This window comes from Orcinus orca, chromosome 1 (genome assembly GCF_937001465.1).
Source record: "Orcinus orca chromosome 1, mOrcOrc1.1, whole genome shotgun sequence".
NCBI classification, from domain to species: Eukaryota; Metazoa; Chordata; class Mammalia; order Artiodactyla; family Delphinidae; genus Orcinus; species Orcinus orca.
In genome coordinates, this window is record NC_064559.1 from 104,800,081 (window position 1) to 104,820,816 (window position 20,736).

General features: G+C 43.1%; 1 protein-coding gene and 1 long non-coding RNA gene across 3 annotated transcripts in view; one reads left to right on the top strand and one right to left on the bottom strand.

Moving 5' to 3' along the window:
- Positions 1–17,400, top strand: part of OTUD7B (OTU deubiquitinase 7B) — a 53,847-nt gene extending 36,447 nt beyond the window's left edge. For both annotated transcript variants that reach the window (XM_004285131.3, XM_033415579.2), the window contains 9 exons: positions 264–491; positions 1,985–2,086; positions 3,630–3,757; positions 7,946–8,058; positions 9,738–9,865; positions 10,175–10,324; positions 10,893–11,007; positions 11,972–12,056; positions 13,291–17,400. In XM_004285131.3, coding sequence (XP_004285179.1) covers positions 264–491; positions 1,985–2,086; positions 3,630–3,757; positions 7,946–8,058; positions 9,738–9,865; positions 10,175–10,324; positions 10,893–11,007; positions 11,972–12,056; positions 13,291–14,499 — 2,258 coding nt within the window. In that variant the 3' untranslated portion in view covers positions 14,500–17,400. The remainder of the gene's footprint in view (positions 1–263; positions 492–1,984; positions 2,087–3,629; positions 3,758–7,945; positions 8,059–9,737; positions 9,866–10,174; positions 10,325–10,892; positions 11,008–11,971; positions 12,057–13,290) is intronic.
- On the bottom strand, positions 10,488–20,709 carry LOC117198528 (uncharacterized). The gene is made up of 3 exons (XR_004479735.2): positions 20,574–20,709; positions 20,098–20,185; positions 10,488–11,201 (listed from the first exon to the last, which is right to left on the bottom strand). It is a non-coding gene; the product is annotated as an uncharacterized LOC117198528 (long non-coding RNA).
- Positions 20,710–20,736: the final 27 nt, after the last annotated feature.

Below are 20,736 nucleotides of genomic sequence, written 5' to 3' on the forward strand. Positions count from 1 at the left end.
GTGTCGTGGAGAGAAGTTCAGGCAAAAGGGTAGAAAGAGGAACGTATATTTGGTGCTAATGCGAGTGCCTGTGAAAAGGCCACTTTCTATGTTTCTCCAACTGTGTTTGGCATGAGAAAGAGGGTCATGAAATTTGGTAGCCAGTTAGACTTACAGTTTTTCCCTGACTGGAAACCTTGTCAAGAGGTAACCATCACCTCATGAGTGGAAAGTTCTCTGAGTGGGTTGTGTTTGTTCTAAGGTGACTCCATTTCTCATTGCAGAAAAACGCCTGTCTAGGGGCATCTCCCACGCCAGCTCCAGCATTGTTTCCCTGGCCCGGTCCCATGTCTCCTCCAATGGTGGGGGTGGGGGGAGCAGTGAGCACCCCCTGGAAATGCCCATCTGTGCCTTCCAGCTTCCAGATCTCACTGTGTACAATGAAGACTTTCGCAGCTTCATAGAGAGAGACCTCATTGAGCAGTCCATGCTGGTTGCCTTGGAGCAGGCAGGTCAGTGAGCACTTTCTTTCCCATGCTCTTCCCTCTGCTCTCCACGTCTAGGCAGCCATGTGGAGGGGCTGGGCTTGACAAGCGGCTTCCAGTCTCAGCCTGCGATCTGATTGATTGCAGTCAAACTCGGCAGTCAGTCAGAGAGACATGTACTGAGCTAGGTGCTTCTTCAAGTTAAAGAAAGGACACAAATAAGACACTTTCCTCTGGAAATTTCCTGTTTGATTGAAGGGAAACCAGATACACATGTGAAAGGCCTACAAATCAATACCTAAAAATCAATACATGAAAAAAATACAAATGAATTATAATTGGCTCTGGAACACCTTGTGTGTTCCAATGCTGTAGATGGTTGGTTCCAAGAACCAATGCTGTACATGATGCACAGTGGTGATTAAACTAAGTCACATTTATTTATACGAACCTTTCCCAAAAGATTTATTTACCTTTACAATTATGTTTGTCTTAAATTATATTTAAAATTTGTTGGTATGTTGGGGTGAGGCAGCTGGGATTTCTGGGAAAGCTAGTCAGTTATTAAAAACCTCCCATGGAAGAAGGACGGGGGGGTGGGAGGTGGGGGCACAGAAAGGAAGGTCTTGTTTTTCATTTTGTGCCCTTCTATACTAATCATGTGCATCTATTTACAGTTTTTTAAGTAGTAAGCAGTTTATCTGACTGCTGTGATTATAGGCCAGTTTTTCTTTCAGTAGACTGTCCAGTAATTCAAAAAAACTTTTAAGCATTATTCATAAATTATTTTCCTTATATAAGTAATGGATCAGCAATTATAGGATGACTACAGAATTGAGAATCATTTTCTTGGGTATTTTAAGTACTTTGTCTTATTGCTTATGTCTTTAAAGTCGTACCACATACATGGTGACATGCTTACTGTCATATATGCAGATGATACTTGCATGACACTTTGAATATACATGTTGGGTTGTTTTTCTTTTACTGATGATGGATTTGTGCTGACCTTTATTGCTACAGTGTCTGCTGGTCTCCTGACCAGAGTGAAGAAATCAGAGCCAGACCAAGTAGCCAACACAGATTTCGACCTATGACCTAGGCCTCATCATCTAACCCAGGGTTGTTCAGTCTCAGCACTACTGACACCTAAGACCAGATGATTCTTTGTTGTGTGAGCTGCCTTGTGCATTATATTGTGTTTAGCAGCCTTCCTGGCCTCTACCCACTAGATGGCAGTAGCATCTCCCCACCACTTGTGACAACCATATTTCCAGACGTTGCCAAATGTCCCTTTGGAGACGAAATTGTCCCTACTTAAGAACTGATCTAACCAGTTGTGCTCACCAGATTCTGATGAAGCAGATATAAGTGAAGAAGATACAGAGAGTAATAGAGTGATGGTTTGATTTTGGATAGGCTTCCTAGAGGAGGCAAATTAGGAGTCTGTTTTAGAAATAGGGAAGTAGGGAGAACTTCATGCATCATCTGCTGCTCTCCTTTTCGTCCTGTTTCTGTAGGGCGTTTGAACTGGTGGGTGAGTGTGGACCCCACCTGTCAGAGGCTCCTTCCTTTGGCAACTACTGGAGATGGAAACTGCCTCCTGCACGCAGCCTCTCTTGGTGAGTCTTGAAAATGGTCCTTCATTCCCTCATAGAAAGGAAGCAGTAGTTAAATCTCATGTGAAGGACTTGATCTGACTATTCTTGATCTCAGACAGAAGTGATGGCTCAGAGCAAGGCTATGTGTGTGTGTGTGTGTGTGTGTGTGTGTGCGTGCATGCTCGCTGGTGCAGGAGGAGATGGAAGAGAGCCCTGCCCTAGTTTTTCAGTCTTGTTGAGAAATCGTATGGAGTACATAGGATTTAGCACAAGTCCCACTCGGAGAACTGGCCCCCAGAAGTAATGCGCAGCAGTAAGCAAGCAGTATACTGTATGTGTATGCATATAATTCCACTAAGTATTTATTCTTTTGGTATATAAAAAAGATACGTTTTCATCAGTCCCCTGTGAAACTTGTTTATTATTATTTTTTAATGTATGTCTAATCTAGAATAATGTATTTTTCTTTTTCTTTCTTTTTTCTCTTCCAGTTTTATTGATATAATTGACATACAGCACTGTATAAGTTTTATACAGCATAGTGATTTGACTTACATGCATTATGAGATGATTACAATAAGTTTAGTGGACATTCATCATCTCATGGATACAAAATTAAAGAGATAGAAAAAATTTTTTTCCTTGTGATGAGAACTTTTAGGATTTACTCTCTTAACAACTTTCATATATAACGTACAGCAGTGTAATTATATTTATCATGCTGTACATTGTACCCCTAGTACTCAATAGTCTTGTAAATGGAACTTTGTACCTTTTAACTACCTTCATCCAATTCCCCCTGCCTTTGGTAACCACAAATCTGATCTCTTTTTCTGTGGGTTTGTTTTTGAAGTATAATTGACCTACAACACTGTTATACCCTGGCACACAACCTGGCGATTCAATATTTCTATATATTTCAAAATGATCACCATGTTAAGTGTAGTTACCATCTGTCACCATACAAAAATATTACATAATTATTGACTTGTTTTCTTTAAATTGTTATGCCTATTTATAATTCAATATATTATTTGCCTTAGCTTTTAAAAAAAGTCCCCATTTTCCAACCACCCCTCAAGCTTTGATGCTGATTACCATGTGCCAGACCCATCTTATCTGCTGCTACTCTGTATTTTACTTTATTTATTAAAAAAATTTGTTTTTAATTGGCCGCACCACGAGGCTTATGGGATTTTAGTTCCCTGACCAGGGATCGAACCCAGGCCCTTGGCAGTGAGAGTGAGGAGTCCTAACCACTAGATGGCCAGGGAATTCCCACTCTGTATTTTAATTTGTTAGACTTGGTATCACGAGTAAAGGCTTCTTGTCAGGAGTCTGTAGGATGTGGTATATCCCCCACTTTCAGGTTCTCAAAGTTTCTGAACCTCCAGAATAGGAACATCTTTTCTTTCTTGATTACCTTTCTCCCAAGTCACAGCAGGGGTTTCTTTGAACCTGGGCTTCAGCCTGATTTCCTTCATGCCAGGGTCTGTGTATCATAATTAATGAGTGGAGTTGAGTCGAGGTAGGGTGTCTTAACCATAATGTTTTCTTGCCATAGGGATGTGGGGTTTCCATGATCGAGACTTGATGCTACGGAAAGCTTTGTATGCACTAATGGAGAAGGGAGCGGAGAAGGAAGCATTAAAACGGCGCTGGAGGTGGCAGCAAACTCAGCAGAATAAAGAGGTGAGGGAGCTTGGGCAGGAGCACCTTGTTTCCCAAAGTTACCGAGGGGAAATGCTCAGTGCCTACCAGTAGGAAATGTCTCCTACTTAGGTGCTTAGGTCAGTGTTACTCCTCTTGTAATCCTGGAAATGGTTGAAAATTCAGATACCACCATAGGGTACATGCCTTCTGATAGAGTTATGAGAACTGGTGTAGGGAAGTGGAGACTTGTAGAGGAGGTATCTAACGTTGTGCATTTCTACCCGATAGGCACTCAATAAGCCTTTAGTGGCAGTCTTTTGCAAAATGAAATACGACAAGCTCATAGGATTTTTGTGTTGTTTTGTGTTTTTGCATATAATAAGGCTAGACCAATTTTTAAGGACTTATGTTTTCAACCATTATAGAAATGTAAATGCGTAAAAATAGTTTTGGCCATATATACCGTGTTTTGTATGTTCAGTTTATCTGTTAAAAAATTGTAAAAGCATGAGTTTGAATGGTACTTCTATTAGAAGTTCAGCAGATGTTGAGTTGAGTTTAATTGGTACTTCTCAGGGATTTAGTAAATGTTAAGGCTGCTTTCGTATAAGAAAGCAATACTGGAAAGTTCCCTGGGGGTCCAGTGGTTAGGACTCCGGCGGTTTCACTGCCATGGCCCGGGTTCAGTCCCCACCACCACGACGCAGCCAAAAAAAAAAAAAAAAGAAAAAAGTAACACTGGACTGTTTGTACTTTCCATTCCTATAAACGGGCTGGGCAAAATATGGCCTGTAGGGCTTCCCTGGTGGCGCAGTGGTTGGAAGTCAGCCTGCCGATGCAGGGCACATGGGTTCGTGCCCCAGTCCGGGAAGATCCCACATGCCATGGAGCGGCTGGGCCTGTGAGCCATGGCCGCTGAGCCTGCGCGTCTGGAGCCTGTGCTCCGCAATGGGAGAGGCCACAATGGTGAGACGCCCGTGTACCGCAAAAAAAAAAAAAAAATATGGCCTGTGGGTCAAATCCCACCAACTGTTTTTGTTAAAAAAAAATTTTTATTGGAACACAGCCTCCCCAACTCAATTCATTTACATGTGTTTGTGCTACAGCAGCAGAATATAGAAGCTGCACGTTGCCTCACCGCAAAGCCTAAAATATTTCCTGTCTGGCCCTTTACAGAAAAAAGTTTGCCAATTCCCTTCCCTTTAATAATGACGTTATACAGTTAAATAAAGATAATGAGTCTTCCTATTTCCTTTTGCCCTGGTTCTCTGTCTTCTATGTTTATCTCCTGCTCTTCATGTATATCCTTTTTATTTTTGCCATGTATATAAAGCTGGGTGTTTCTGGCATTAATATGGGAATATCTCTTCAGAAACTTAATTTCCAGCTTCTTTTCCTTCTCTTTTTATTGCTCTATCATAACTGGCCATAATATAGAACTAACAGACTTTTGTTTGTTTCAGTTATTAGAATTTTATGTTCTCAAGATTTAAAATATGGAAGTAGAATGTGTTATGTTTCTTTCTCAAAAATAAAGAACTCAACCTTAAAATTAGGATGATATTAAGATCAGAATCCGGTCTTTGATCAGTCAGTCTGCCCCGGAAGATTCCTGAGGGAAAGAAATGCACAGGGGCAAGGCCAAGTAAACAGCATTCTTTATTGACACCAAACCCCCTGGCAGTCTGGTGAGCTGAGCTGGACTATGTGGAGAGCTTTTTTTGCCTGAGCTAGAGCCAGCCTAGAGTTTGCCTTCCTCATTGTTGAATTCAGGCTATACCTGAACCTTAGATTTGACCACTTCAGAGACAGGAAAAGACCAAACCAGGTCATGCCAGCTAGTAAAGTAGACGTGATAGCCACAGTCAGAGGATAGGTAGGCCCAATTCCAGCTATATTAAGCTGTTATAGTTACTATTTTAAAGGTGAAGTTAGATTATGATGGTATTTAGCCAGGAGACCCAGAAATACCCAAGTTCTATTCTTGGTCAGCCATCTATTCCCTCTCAAAGTCCTCAAATGGAAATACATGCCTGGAGGATAGTAGATATTGAAGGAGTGATCTTTTTACTCCTTTTGCTCAGCACATTGAAAGTTCCACATGGAAACAAGATAATTGTTTTAGCTCAGACCATTCATAGCATTATAGTGGGGGGGGGAAGGGGGTGACGGACTGCGAAGCTACTTTTAGCCAGTACCAAACACCAAACAAACTAAATTGGTTTTGATTTCCCAGGCCTCCTTGTTTTGTTGTTAAAAATGGTGGTAAAACACAGTAAGAACATTTTGAGCCTAGAAGGGTACACCACCTAGTGGCTGTGTGTATAAAAACAGCAAACAAAAATAGGTGAGAGCAAGAGGGAGACAGATCCTCATGAATGTGTATCAGGGACCATTTATCAGAGTGACCAGAGCACCCCATATATAACCTGTGCATTGTTCTTTTGTATTTTTAGTTGAAAAAATCTGTGATAGAATTTTACACATTGAAAATAGCTTTGTCTTTTTTTTTATTGTTAAAGTAAAATGTGGTCACAATAGCTCTTTAATTCCTGTTAAATTTGTTCTGATACCTCTCATGTTTCCAGTGTGATTCTTTCTACTATGTCAATGTGTGTTTAAAGTATAAACTCATTTTAACACTTATATAGGCCAAATATAATTAATAATATAGACTTTCTTCCAAATCATCATATACATCCTAAAGCCAATATGGTATTTTAAGATTGTTTGTACTACTCCTTCCACTCCTTTAATAAAAAGTTAATAGTTTTACTGAGCATGTATTTACTGATTACTGATCACATAGTAGGTACTAGGCATATTGCATAAAACATGGTCCTGGTTCTTAGGAGTAGTAGTAGGAGATGGACATGTAAATACATAATTGCAACAAAGTAACAGGTTATGACTTCTATGATAGAAGTCTACATAGCACTTGAGGAGGGAGAGCACAAAGGAAGCAGTGAGTGGTTGATGTACCAGGGAGATTTAGGAAGGGCTTCATAGAGGAGTGATACTTGAGTTCTTTGCTGACAGTTGAGAAATTATTCACCAGGTGGATATGGAGTGGGCTGCTCCAGGCAGAAGGCACAACCTAGACAAAAGCTCAGAAGTATAAAACAACACAGTGCATTCAAGGAACTATGACTAATTAAATGGTATTAGAGAAGTGGGTTGGGAGCCAGGAAGTGGAGTCTCTGCTATGCTTAAGGAGTTTGAACTGTATCTAATAGGTAATGACAGGTCTTAATTTGTAGCAGGAAGCAAACATCATCATATTTTAATTTTAGACAAATCTTTCTGGTAGCATTGTAGAAAACGGATCGTAAGAATGTATGACTGGAAGTAGTAAAACCAATTAAGGGTCTATTGCCGTAGTTCATGCTTAATAACTGTTGACTAAAGGGTTAGTAAATCCTTTCACCCGTCCCAGGTATGGGACGGGTGAAAGGAGAGGAGTCGTAGATAACCCCCTGGTTTCTAGTTGGGTGTTTGGGTGATAGTGTTGTTTACAAAGGTAGGAAAACAGCAAGAGAGGGTTTTTGAAGAGGTAGAAGTTCAGTTTTGACTGCACAGAGTTTGAGGTAGTCATGGGCAGGTGGCAGTCTTCAGTAGGCAGCTGGATGTGAACATAGAAATTAAGAGGAAATCTGGGCTGGAGAAGAAGATTTTTGAATCCTGAGCATGTAGATAGCAGTAGATGAGATTATAGTAGTAGAAAAGATAACCTAGAAAGAACCAAGGCTAAAATCATTGACACAACATCAATATTTTTGAGGTAGACAGAGTTCAGAGAGGTAAGAGAAAGTAGTGTTGTGTGAGCTAAACGAAAAGAAAGTTTGAGGAGATCAAATGCCACATGAAGGCTAAGAAAGATGAGAACTGAAGAGTTTGCTGAATTTGGCAATTAGAAGGTAATTGTCTTTGCTAGAGTCAGTTAGGTGAAGTAGTTTGTGGGGGTGAGGGAGGGGGCATAGTCTGGAGGGCAGATACAGAAGCTAGACTGCAGTGGGTCAGAAAAGAATGGAAGAAGTGTGAGTGATCATAGACATTCTTTCATGGATCCTGACTATAAAAGGGAGAAGAGATTGGACTTTGTAGTAAAAATTGTTAGCCAAGTGGTAAGAGAATAGGGAGTGGAGTAACACGAGTGAGTTGGAATGGCTATTGCCTCTTGAACCTAGCCTCTAATTGCTTGATATTCCTTGCCTGTCTTTCACACAGTCGGGGCTGGTATACACAGAGGATGAGTGGCAGAAGGAATGGAATGAGCTGATCAAGCTTGCCTCAAGTGAACCCCGCATGCATCTAGGTACCAATGGAGCCAACTGTGGTGGGTAAGTATGTCTAACTGGAGGAGCAGGAAATAATCTTTGCTGAGTCCTCAGTGTCCAAAGAGCTCTGTGCTAAGAGGATGTTAGAAGGAGAGGAAGAGAAGCCATGGCAAGGGCACAGAAGGGTGTAACAGCATGGTACGTTCTAGGAAATACAGGTAGTTCAGTATTGCCAGAATATAGAGTATGTGGCGCAGAATGGTGGATGAGGCTAGGCCGTCCAGATTTTTGTGTGCCATGCTAAGGAATTAAAATTGTATTCTATCCAGACTTTGGGAAACTGCAGGATAAATGACCTGGTTTCCTCAATAAATAAAGACAAAGAAAACAAAAAGGGAGAAAGAACCTAAGTTTAAAGACACTTTAGAGACACATCAACCAGCTGGAATGTATGGACATACATAAGACAGTTGGGGAAATGTGAATAATGTCTACATTATTGTTAAGTTTTTAAAGTGTGGTATTGATGGTATTGTGGCCGTTTTTAAAAGGAGTCCTTTATTTTTTAGAGATTGAAACTGAAATATTCATGGATGAAATTATATGATGTCTAGGATTTGCTCCAGAATAATCTGGTGGGGTGGGGTGGGTGTGGGGGCCATCCCTAGGAAAATATATCAAGGTCTAGGTGAAACGAGATTGACCATCTGTTCATAATCGTTGAGGCTGGGTGATGGATACATGAGAGTTTAGTATAATATTCTTTCTAGTTTTGAATATGTTTAAAATTTTAAATTTTTCTATAGTTAGAAAGTTAAAAAACTATAACCTATCCAAACTTTATTGGGCGTAAGAATAATCTGGGAGGATTGTTTAAAATGCAGATTTTTGGACTTCCACCCTAAGGAAGTCCAGTTGAGTTGGACTGAGGTGAGGCCCAGAAATCTGCATTTGTAGCAAGCACCCAATGTTGAATAACATTGCTTTAGGGGGCAGGAAGCCACTAAATTGTGAGTTTGTGAGTGACGGGAGCAAATTCATGTATTTGAACACACTGACAGCAGAGTGGATGATGAAGCGGAGGGGAGTAGTAGTAATGGGTGTGAGCAAGAGTGGTGGGTTGCAGATAGGCCAGAGGAGACAGTTACAAGAGACACTTAAAAGATGGAATTGGTCAAGCCAGGTGATTAATTGAAGATGAAATATAAAGCACAGTAAATATTTCACAGATTTCTGATTAGGCTACTAAGCAGATGGGTGAGGCTGTTCTTCAAGTAAGTGAACATAGAAGGAGGGATTTTTGTTTCTTTCCTGTTGTGTTTTGTTTTGTCCTTTTTTGATAGGACATGGTGAGTGTGATGTGTGCGTTGTGGTGCGTAAAGTGATAAGCAGGATGAAGCTACACAGCTGTACACTGAGCTACTGGACAAAGAATTGGGGAAGGTTGTTGAACAAGATGGGTATTAAGAGAGGGATTACGTGCCGATTCCTAACACTACTTTAACTCTTGAACCTTCATATTTCTTTTCTTGTATTTCCCCATCTGTGAAACGGAAGTAGAAACAGCCATGGTAGCATAAAAAATAATCAGCTGTGTGTGTGACAGCCTTAAGACTGGAAAACAAGGAAGGGACATTGTTTTTTCCTCTTTGCAGAGCTGGTCTTCATGGGTCTCTTGTTTTGTTTTCTTCCCTCTCCCTGCCACTGCACCCCTTCCACTCTCTCGCCTCCTGCAACTCTAGGGTGGAGAGTTCAGAAGAGCCTGTGTATGAGAGCCTAGAAGAATTCCATGTTTTCGTCCTTGCCCACGTGCTTAGGAGGCCCATAGTTGTTGTGGCAGACACCATGCTGAGGGACTCTGGTGGGGAAGGTGAGTCAGTCAGTCCTCACTCTACCCTGAGCAGCCCTATTTGCAGAGCCTTGGGCTAAGCACTGGAAGGAGGGCAGGAAAGGGGTTATATAGACCCTTGGGAAAAAAAACAAGGTATAAATTAGAACAAGGCAAAATTCTCATGAGATTCAGAGTAAAGCAGCTGAGGTTAATTGATGTGGCTTCTTAGGAAAGAATTATTAAACATGGGTTGGAATGAGAGGGGGGCTCAATTGGCAGAGTGGGGTGGAGGGATTTCCCACTAGGCAAGAATATAGCCTTAATAATAATCTCCGTGGTTTCCTGCAGCATTTGCCCCTATTCCCTTTGGGGGAATCTATCTGCCCTTGGAGGTTCCAGCCAGCCAGTGTCACCGCTCCCCTCTGGTGCTCGCCTACGATCAGGCCCACTTTTCTGCACTTGTGTCCATGGAACAGAAGGAGAATGCCAAGGAACAAGGTGCGGAATGCAATGTCTGTGTCTCTGGTGTCTTTTGGTCCGCTTTATTTTCACTTCGAAAAACTGAAATGAGAGAGAATGTAGGAGGAAAGAATTAAGCGACATGCAAGCTCAGACAGTGCATGTTGATACTGTTTTACTAAGCTATAAGATATACAGAGGTTTTAAAATTAAAAAAAGGTTTGGAGAAAAACACAGCCTGTATTCCCTGCTCTGGAGTAAAGAGCTAATACAGTAAGGTCATAGTACCTTCCAAATGATGCTTTGCTATATTTGTCTTGATAATGACTTTGAATTCCCTGAATCTCCGTTAACTGGCAAGAACATCATAGGTGCTAGATGACTGGTGGGAAGTCACGGAGATTAGTAGCCTAAATTGTGTGCTGGGTTACAAGGGAAAACCTGCCTGTTAAGTTTTTAAATGCTAAGGTAATTCACATGTTACGAACTGACTGCAGTTAGAGACCTTTGGTATGGTTCAGCCTCCTTTTCACTGAAGTCAGTCTGTGTTCAGTTGCCTTCCTCTCTCCTCAGAGAGACTCCTTGATCATGTTTCTTTCCTTCCCAGCTGTGATCCCACTTACAGATTCAGAGCATAAGCTGCTGCCCTTGCACTTTGCTGTGGACCCTGGAAAGGGCTGGGAGTGGGGCAAAGATGACAATGACAATGTCCGATTGGCCAGGTGAGGCAAGCCTGGCCTTTCTATCTGCTTTGTAGCTGCGATCTCTTCCACATATGATGTCCGATGTCCGTCTCCCGGGGACTTTTCCTCAGCTCAGAGGCAAAGACAGTCGCATCCTAGTTCCAGTGTCTTTGGGAAGATGGAGAGGAGGGAGACAGATTGGGCACCAGGACTCTTGCAGCTGCCTTTTCTCCCTGTGAAAGACAAGGGAATCCTGGGATCTCCTTACAGTATGAGGAGTGTTCTTGCAGAATCCCCAAAACAGTGATCAGAAAATCAAGATAATCAAATCACACTTCTTCTCCCAGCCCAAATGAGAAGGGTTTTAAATAGCTGACCAAAACAGTTTGGTCTGGGCTTTTGCCTTTCTGGAACTTAAACAGCAAGAAAAATATGTTCTCCGCCCCCCTGCCACCTCCCAGAAGTTGGCTTCCTCCTGCCTCCAAACTTCCCATAAGAGCTTATGAATGTAAAAGCTCCTCCCTTACCTCTTAGCCAGTGCCGCCTTCTTTGGGCTCCTAAAACTGAACCCAACTGAGACGGTTTGATTTAAAAACCCAGCGTTTATGGCTTTTTAAATAGTTCTCACCTAATTATGAAAAGCTCCTTCTGAGTAATACTTACAGCAACAACAATAATAGTGGCTGCTGTTTAGGAAGTATTTCCTAGTTTCCAGACACTGTGCTGGGCCCTTTTCAAATACTATTTTAATCTTCACAGCAACCTTGCAGGATAGATATTATTATCTATACCCATTATCAACCCCTCCCTGAGTTTCAGGGAGGTTGAAGTGACTTGCTCAAGGTCATAAAGCTTAGTAACTGGTGGAGCCCTAATTCAAACTCAACCCTGTCTGAGTTCCCAGCCATGTAGCCCTCTCCCACCCTACCTCCCAAATGGATCACACTGCTCTGCTTTTTAAAGGTCACAGTATTTTGAAATTCTTTTTTTCTCCTTTTCACAGTGTAATCCTGTCCCTAGAGGTCAAATTGCATCTGCTGCATGGCTACATGAATGTGAAGTGGATCCCAGTGTCCTCGGATGCACAGGTGAGGACTTCTCCCACCCCACCCTTGCATGTCCTCATTTTCATGTCAGGGAGAACAAGGAAATCTGGTGGTGGTTCCTTCTGAGTCTCTTCTGAGTAGTGGCTTATGATTCAAGGTTAGGAATACCTAGAAAATATCAGATAAATTCCAAATGACACTTTTTCTTGACTTTCTACGTGTTAGTGCCCTTTGTTTTCTATATCTTCTCACCGGCCAGGCTCTTCTTTCTGATACTAAAACACATTCTTCAAGAAAAGTTTTCTGAACTTTTTGGTGAACTTGAGATTGTTATTACTTTGTTCCAAGCCCTCTGTACATAGACCTCTGTGTTGGGCACCAGAGGAGACAGAATAGCTTAAAGGGCTCCTGATACAGTAGGTTCTGAGGATGTCATTATTATCCATAGAACAGGAACACAGGAGCAAGGGCCAACTGATGGACTCCAGTGCTGAATGTCTAGAACTTGAGGGGATGCAGAATGGTTAAGGCTTGGGGTGGTTATTCAAGACTTCCTTGAGATTAATTTTGAGCAGAATTTGGCATAGAGAAATTTATAATAAAGGCCATTCTAGTGTCTATAGAATATTCTCCCTCCTCACCCAGAGGCCATATATTTGTATAGTTGCTCATTGTTCTAGAAGAGCAAAATCCAGGCTTCATTTTGGTATCTCCTTATTACAGAAAGGCATCAAATTGCAGGGGGTGAGATAAAAGTTAGATATTAGATACCTCTTTCCCTGGTTCATGGGAGAGCTGATGAGCTGGGGAAGGACAGTGCCCTCCTGGGTGACCCTTCCCCTGTCATGACAGCAACCCTTCTCTGGAACTAGGCAGTCACTCCAAGGAAGGAGTTCATAGGGGTGTTACCACCCCTCTTCCACATGGCTAATTCCTATAGCAACAGCTGCAGGGAGCCCCGTGAGCCAGATGGATGGGCTGGAGGTTCCTGGGGGCTTCCCTCAACCCAAACCAATGGGATAACTGTCAGTCACATTCTTTTTTTTTTTTTAATGAAAAAAAATTTTTTTTATTGAAGTATAGTTGATTTACAATGTGGTGCCAATCTCTGCTGTACAGCAGAGTGACTCAGTTATCCACATATACAAATTCTTTTTTAATACTCTTTTCCATTATGGTTTATCACAGGATATTGAATATAGTTCTCTGTGCTATACAGTAGGACCTTGTTGTTTATCCATCCTATATCTGTCAACCACTTTCTTGTCTCTTCCAGGCTCCCCTGGCCCAGCCTGAGTCCCCGACAGCCTCAGCTGGAGATGAGCCCCGGTCCACTCCTGAGTCTGGGGAATCAGACAAGGAGTCAGTTGGCAGCAGTTCTGCCAGCAATGAGGGCAGCAAGCGGAAAGAGAAGTCAAAACGAGACCGGGAAAAGGACAAGAAAAGAGCAGATTCTGTGGCTAACAAACTGGGCAGCTTTGGCAAAACCTTGGGCAGCAAGCTCAAGAAGAACATGGGAGGCCTGATGCACAGCAAGGGTTCTAAGCCTGGAGGGATGGGAACAGGGTCGGGGGTAAGCAGTGGCACTGAGACACTGGAGAAGAAGAAGAAAAACTCACTGAAGAGTTGGAAGGGTGGCAAAGAGGAGGCAGCTGGGGATGGGCCTGTAACTGAGAAGCCCACATCTGAGTCTGTTGGTAATGGAGGGAGCAAGTATAGCCAGGAGGTGATGCAAAGCCTGAGCATTTTGAGGATTGCAATGCAAGGGGAGGGGAAGTTTATTTTTGTTGGAACCCTGAAGATGGGTCACCGTCACCAATATCAGGAGGAGATGATCCAACGCTACCTTTCTGATGCTGAGGAGAGATTCCTGGCAGAGCAGAAGCAGAAGGAGGCAGAGAGGAAGATCATGAATGGAGGGGTAGGGAGTGGGCCTCCTCCAGCCAAAAAGCCAGAGCCAGATGGCGGGGAGGAGCTGCTGACTGCCCCTCCAGCAGAGTCCAAGGCGGTGGCATTGTCTACTGGCTACCCTGGTGGCTTTACTATCCCTCGACCTTCTGGGGGTGGAGTCCACTGCCAGGAGCCCCGGAGGCAGATGGCAGGGGGGCCATGTGGGGGGGGCCTGCCACCATATGCCACCTTCCCCAGACAGTGCCCTCCTGGGCGACCCTACCCCCATCAGGACAGCATCCCTTCTCTGGAGCCAGGCAGTCACTCCAAGGATGGAGTTCACAGGGGTGCATTGTTACCACCCCACTTCCGCGTGGCTGATTCCTATAGCAACGGCTACAGAGAGCCCCCTGAGCCAGATGGATGGGCTGGAGGTCCCCGGGGGCTTCCCCCAACCCAGACCAAATGCAAACAACCGAACTGCAGCTTCTATGGACACCCTGAGACAAACAACTTCTGCTCCTGCTGTTACAGGGAAGAACTGAGGAGAAGGGAACGTGAACCGGGTGGGGAGCTGCTGGTGCACAGGTTCTGAATGGGGAAACCCTGGAGGGCAAGGGGGCTAAACAAAGAAAGTTAAGCTCAATTAATTGGCTCATAAGACCCAGACTCCATGTTGATGGGGCAAATGCAGTAATGTTTGTGTGAACCTGGCCAGAAACTTTTAAGTGTGTATGCTCTGGAGAGCTGCCAGGCTGGCAAGAGCAGGTCAGGGCTGGATGGTGCCTCAAGGGCTCTACTGGTCCTTTGCCCATCTTGACTTAATGGTACTGAGGAGGTACAAGCGGGGAAAGATGGTAATTCTGTGTCATAATCCCTTGGGTCCATCCCAGGACCTAAGGGAAGGTATAAGGGAAGATTTGATGTGAGGGGGTGGGGAGGTGGGCAGAAGTCTGGGGGAGGAACTGGCAAAGGAGGTTCTCAGTCAATAAAAGAAAAAAACAGACCAAAGTTCTTTTAGGTTGGAAAAAAGCACATGGTGGTGGAGTTGGGAGTGTGGAGGGAAACTGGGAAATTAGTCAAATTTTCTATTGAGTTGAATTAAGGTAGAAATTTAGTGTTGGATAAATTTTTCCTCTTGAAGGATCTGGAAAGACGAGGCAGTAACGTGTGCTTATGGATGCTTATTAGGAGGGGGCTGGCTTAAATCAGTTTAGTGAGATGGGAAAGGGAGAAACTTAAAAGGGGAATCTTCTTCCTCTTGAGTTTGATTTCCTTCTAAACAGCTGTCATCCCTTCTAGTTCGAGAGGAGATTGCCAATTGCCCCCTATCTTTTTCTCATCCTTTTTGAGGGCTGAGCTAAGAAGGTTGTGATTTTTTTTTTAAGACTTTAATTTTATTAAAAAACAACAACAAAAGTTCCCTCTGGGGAAGGCAAGAGAATGATGAGAAGAGCAGCTGTGTGTGTTGAATTTTCTCCAGGTGAATTGGTACAGAGGTGATCTTCTTTTAACTACTAGCAATAACCACATATTGGGGTTTGAGTGCGCCTTGGGAGGGGGGTGGGAGGAGGACAGACTTTTGGCCAGACTGTTTCAAACAAAACCAAAAACCTAAATAGAGCACTACCATCCTCTGCTGCTGTGTTTCTGTAGAAAGCAACTTATTTTTTGGAATTTTTTTTTTTTAAAGAAAAGAAACAAAAAGACCCCAGCAAGCAAAAACATTTTAAAAAATATTTTTTTTTCCTCCTATTTAAGTGATTCTTTCTCCTTCCTCTCTACTTTTGGAGAATGAACTTAACGTCCCGGCTTCTTTTGTTAAGCCATAGCTGACCTTAATCTGTGGTTAGTTTATTAAAATAATAAAAATACTTTGTAAGAAGAGATATTTTTGATAATAGGACTGATGTTGAAACTTGGGGTAGGGGCTAGGGGCAATTTATAAAAAGGTAGAGAAATATATTTTAGTGAACTATAACCACAGATCACAGATTACTCCCAATGAGCTGATCTGTTTTTGGGTTTCCCCCTTCCCCCCCCATCCTTTTCCCCAGAGGATGGGAGTGGGTCTGTGGACACAGTAGCGGGGAGCTCCTTTGCATTTTGCACAAAGCACAAGTCTGGACAGCCTATGCTCTGGCCAGCACCATTTCTAAGAGCTTTAAACTGGAGGACCTATCCTGGGCCAATTTTCCCTTTTCTTTAAATTTTTTTTTTCTGGGGGGAAAAAAACTCAACTATGCAATTGTATACACTCCTGGGTGCATATGAGGAAGGGGAATAAGTGTACTTAAGTGTCCAGAGTGTTAATTGGGGCTATTTTTCTGTATTTGGATTTCTCTTTTGAGGTATGTACTCATAAACCATCCTGTGGAATGTAATCCCCACATTTGATCCAAGGCAGACATGGGCTGGGTGTGTGTGTTAGGGGGACTCGTGTTTGCCCTGTGTTGCTTCTGCCCAATCAGGAAAGTTGTCATCCCATCTCCCCCTTGGTAACAAAGCCAGCCAAGACTGTCCTATACATTGGAACTGCTCACAATTTAGAAAGTTTCCTTTCTCCTCAACAAACTTGAAAAGTCACTTATTTTCTAAATCTGATTGTTGATTTAATAATTTCCATGGCTGTTAATTCTTAGGCTTTTATTTGAAAACAAACCTGGTGTTAAGGAAGCAATGAGATGAGGTCAAAGGAGATAGGTTCCAAAGGAGGGTGGAGGGTATGTATATATTTCTGGGCAGGACTGGGACTAGTGTGAGACAAGCACGCCCCTCAGGTTCAAAACTTAAGGAGATACCAAAAACTTAGTAATCAAGATAAATACTGTTTTAATGCAGTATTTTTAAAAATTAATGCAAAAAATCCATGATAAGCAAAATATCAGAATCTTAAAAAAGACAGAATCCAACAGGACTGGGGTTAGAGTGAGGGTAGGAACACTGAATTGAGCAAGTACGGCTTGAATCCTGTCTTTATTTAAAATTTTGATACTTTATCATTGTGGATTTTTTTACATTAGTTTTGATTTTCAAAATATACTGTGTTAAAATAGTATCTTGGTTACTGGGTTTTGGGGCACCCCTTAAATTTTGTGCCCAAAGTGAGTGCCTTGCTCACCTTACCCTGTTTCCGGGGTTAGAACAGCACTGGTGAGACCACCACCTTATGAACTTCATCCCCTAACATGCACCCAAACAACAAGTGGCTCAAACCCACACCAAGAATTCGCATAGCTCACCTAGCTTTCCCATAGGCATCCATCTATATCATAGGATTTTGGCCTGGACCAATAGAAATGGAAACAGACCAGGGACTTTCCCAGAGAATAAAACCAGGAAAGTTGATTCTCCACTGGACTGCTGTGTTTGGATTTGACCTGTTATTAGATTCTAGTTAATACTTTTGTTTTTAAAAACTGAGGACAAATGAACAAAAACGGAAACCTTGTGTCATGTTTGCTTTTGTTCTGATTTATAAATGAATCAATCCCAATTGCTTTTGACTTCTTTTCAAATAAAAAAGGTGGAAATTCTGGTGGGTGGCCTAGGGGTGAATATGGTAAAATAGAGCTTTATTTAGACCCTCTAGCTTTTTCATTAAGAAATACATTTCTTCTTTTAATTTGGGAAGGTAACTATTTATTGACACATTAAAAAAAAAAAAAACCCTCTCTATTCTAAAGATGAGGGACCCTGAGTCAATGGATGTTTTTCCATAGGGATGAGTAAAGTTTGTTTTGCTTCATCCTTTGAGAGGGCTGTGGAATGGGAGGGTGGTGAAAAAATAATGCCTGCAAAATGAAGACAGACTCTAGTTGGTTTATGGTATTTGGGGAGGATGAGGGGGTGGAAGAGGCAAGCTCATGCAATTACTGTGTTGGGGAAAAGGGAGGAGAAGGGTACATGATGTGCACTCAAAATGAGCCAAACTCCTTAGTTAAGGAGGGTGTGGGTGAAGGGGGGAGGCAGACCCCTCAACACTGGATGAGGGATGATATCTCTCAGGCTTAAATAAGTGCACCTAGTTCCTTTAATCCAGGCACTGGGGTACCTACTGAGGTTTTTATTGGAGAGGGAAGATTTTTCAGGGCTCCTATTTTTCCCCTTTTGATTTAAGACAGTGCTACCCCTCCACCCTACGTTCTCCATCTCAGCCCTGATGGAGCAAGTATACTATAGGAGAGGCCTCCAAATTCCTCCCTTAATCTATGCTGGTTTTATTGAGAGTTATAAGATTTAACCAAACGTTTTCTCCTCACACTGGATTCTAAAACAAAAGTAAAAGATTATATTAAAAGTTTTTTTTTTTTTTTTTTTAAGATTCAGTCTCTTTATGGAGTGCGGATGGTGTTTAACTCAGTGCTGTACAGGGCCTGGAGGGAAGTTCCTTCCCTCTCCTGTTGGCTGTTTCTTCTCAAGTGAAACTAAAGCTCACAGACCAACACAACAGAAATTAGCAATGACTTTTTGTTGTATATTTGAGAATGATACTGAGCTGGAAAGAATGGAGCTGAATGAATTCTGAGAACCTAGCTTTTGCTATTCTTACTACTTTCTAAACAGCCACATGTCCAAGGTTCCAGTCACATTTTATCTTTCCCAATAAAGGAGGTTCAAAGATAATTGTCCCCAGTTACTCGGACACCTCTGGACTCTGTTCTCTTCTTTCTCTAAGGAGTCAGTGCCCCAGACACACAACCACAGGTGAGAAGACAGAATCAGAAGCCCCTTCTCGGCCTGGAATCACCTGCACCCCAGATTTTTCTAATTTCCTTTTCCCTCCAGGCCCTTCAACAACAGATTCAGTGACTCATGTAGGCAGTCTGTCTCTTTCACTTTGTAGATACCTGGTCTGCAAATTACAGGCTGTTTTGCCCCCTGAACTTAAGTTGACTAGCAAAATATGACATCCCCCATGGAGACTTTCTCCATGCCACCTCCCTTCACTGGCCACTTGGGTAAGGGGCAGTAGAAAAGAGAAAGGGAAGCTGGCTGACAGTGGCGCAGAGAGGAGTGGGGGTGGGGAGGACCTTGGCCTCTTTTCTGTGCTTATAACTGGATCTGTGACTCATCTTGTGAGTCACTCAGCTCCACCTCCTTCCTCTAGCTGCCCCTCCCAGCAGCCTTCACTCCTGGCACAAACCTGCAACCAGACCAGGATTCTGAAAATGGAAAAATCTGATACAGCCCCTTGCCTCTTCACCCTTCCTTTCATCCACTAAACCTCTACTGGGTGTGTGTAGAATGGACAGAGGGGGTCCTCCTGTTACTTAACCCTCAGCTGCTGCCCCCTTTGCACCCATCTTTTTTCTGCCTGTGACCTTCCACCATTCCCCTGATGTTTTTTCTCTGTATTCCTCTGCTGCTCCTACACCTCAAGTATTAAAGAATAGAATGAGGCTCTTGAATGAAGGGTGGTGGGGAGAAGGAAAGTGGATAATGGATTTTTAAACTGTGGTACACAGCTCTTCCTATTGCCACAGACCTTGGGAAATATTTTCTTCCCCCCAAGAGATTGAGGCTGATGGAATGCAGGTGGGGGTGGCGGGGCTTGGTAGCTTTTAAGACTTCTAGAATCAGGCTTCTGGGCTACCTTCCTAGCAGGTGTATGCCTCTCTGTTCCAGACTGACTCCCTGCCTCAGAATATCTTCACTATTTCCACAGTTGCAGCCAAGACAGGGAACTTTTAAAGCTGAGGCCGGAAGGGTGTGTGTGCTGGTGGGGGGAAGAGAGAGTTGTCACTGGAAAACTGGGGCCCCCACCTAAGAATTGCTGCCTCTGTACAAACTCAAAATCAATAAAACAGCAGCTCGTGAATTCATTACTTTGTATTTTATTTTCTGTCTTTTTCATACCTAAAGTTAGAGTTTTGCGTTCCTACCCCCAGTCACCGTTGCCTACAGTTCCTTTACTTCCCTGCTAGTGCCCTCCCCACCCATCTTTGCTTCTTGGGTTGCAAGGGGGAGGGTGGGGGGATGGGACTGTTGCACTTAACAGACCGCAGCCTTCAAAGTCCTTAACATGAATCATTAACTTGGAGATCTGATGTCTGGGCTGGAGGGAGGGCTCCTGTACCTGGAATGGGCCCTAGTTTCCAGCTGTGTGTGTGTGTGTGTGTGTGTGTTGGATTAAGTGGATCTTTTCCTTGAGCCTCCCACCCCCACCACCAGAACTTGCATGTAAACATACCTGTACCTGTGTCTGTATCCTGCAGATGTTTCAATTTCTCTCCCTACTTTTCCACTGGACCCTTCACATGAGATATGTTTCATGCTCTCTGGAGAAGGATACACAAAAACACTTTAACTCACCCCCCTCCTTAATTCCCTCCCCAGGCAAAAATACCCTGAGGGCCAATTTCCATTAATAAATTTCTTCTCAACCACTTCTGTTAGGTCTGTAAGGGGAGGCAGCAAGGAAGTCTGCACTACTTTAACATTCCCCCCACCCCCACCCCCTTTAAGAAGACAAAAAAACAAGAACAGTTTCCCAGGGAAGCCATCAGTGAGAGTCCAGGGAAGTGGCCCAATGATTCCAGTTTAATACTTGGCACTACTGCTCCCCTCAAACAGTCTCCAATGCTCATGAACAGGAAGACAATAGGATCTGGGTTTGGGGTAAAGCGGGGAATCTGGGTATTTTCTCACTCCCCATTTTTTCCTCACCTTTCTTAGGCTCCTCCACTTCCTCTCCACTTTTCCAAAATTGTGTGTATTCTCCTTTAAGGGGCTGGGCATCTCTCCCGCCCTCTCCAGAGTCGACTGAAGTTTCCGAGGAGCCTTCTCTAGCTGGGCTGGACACACCTTTCAAAAGACCCCAAAGCGTGCT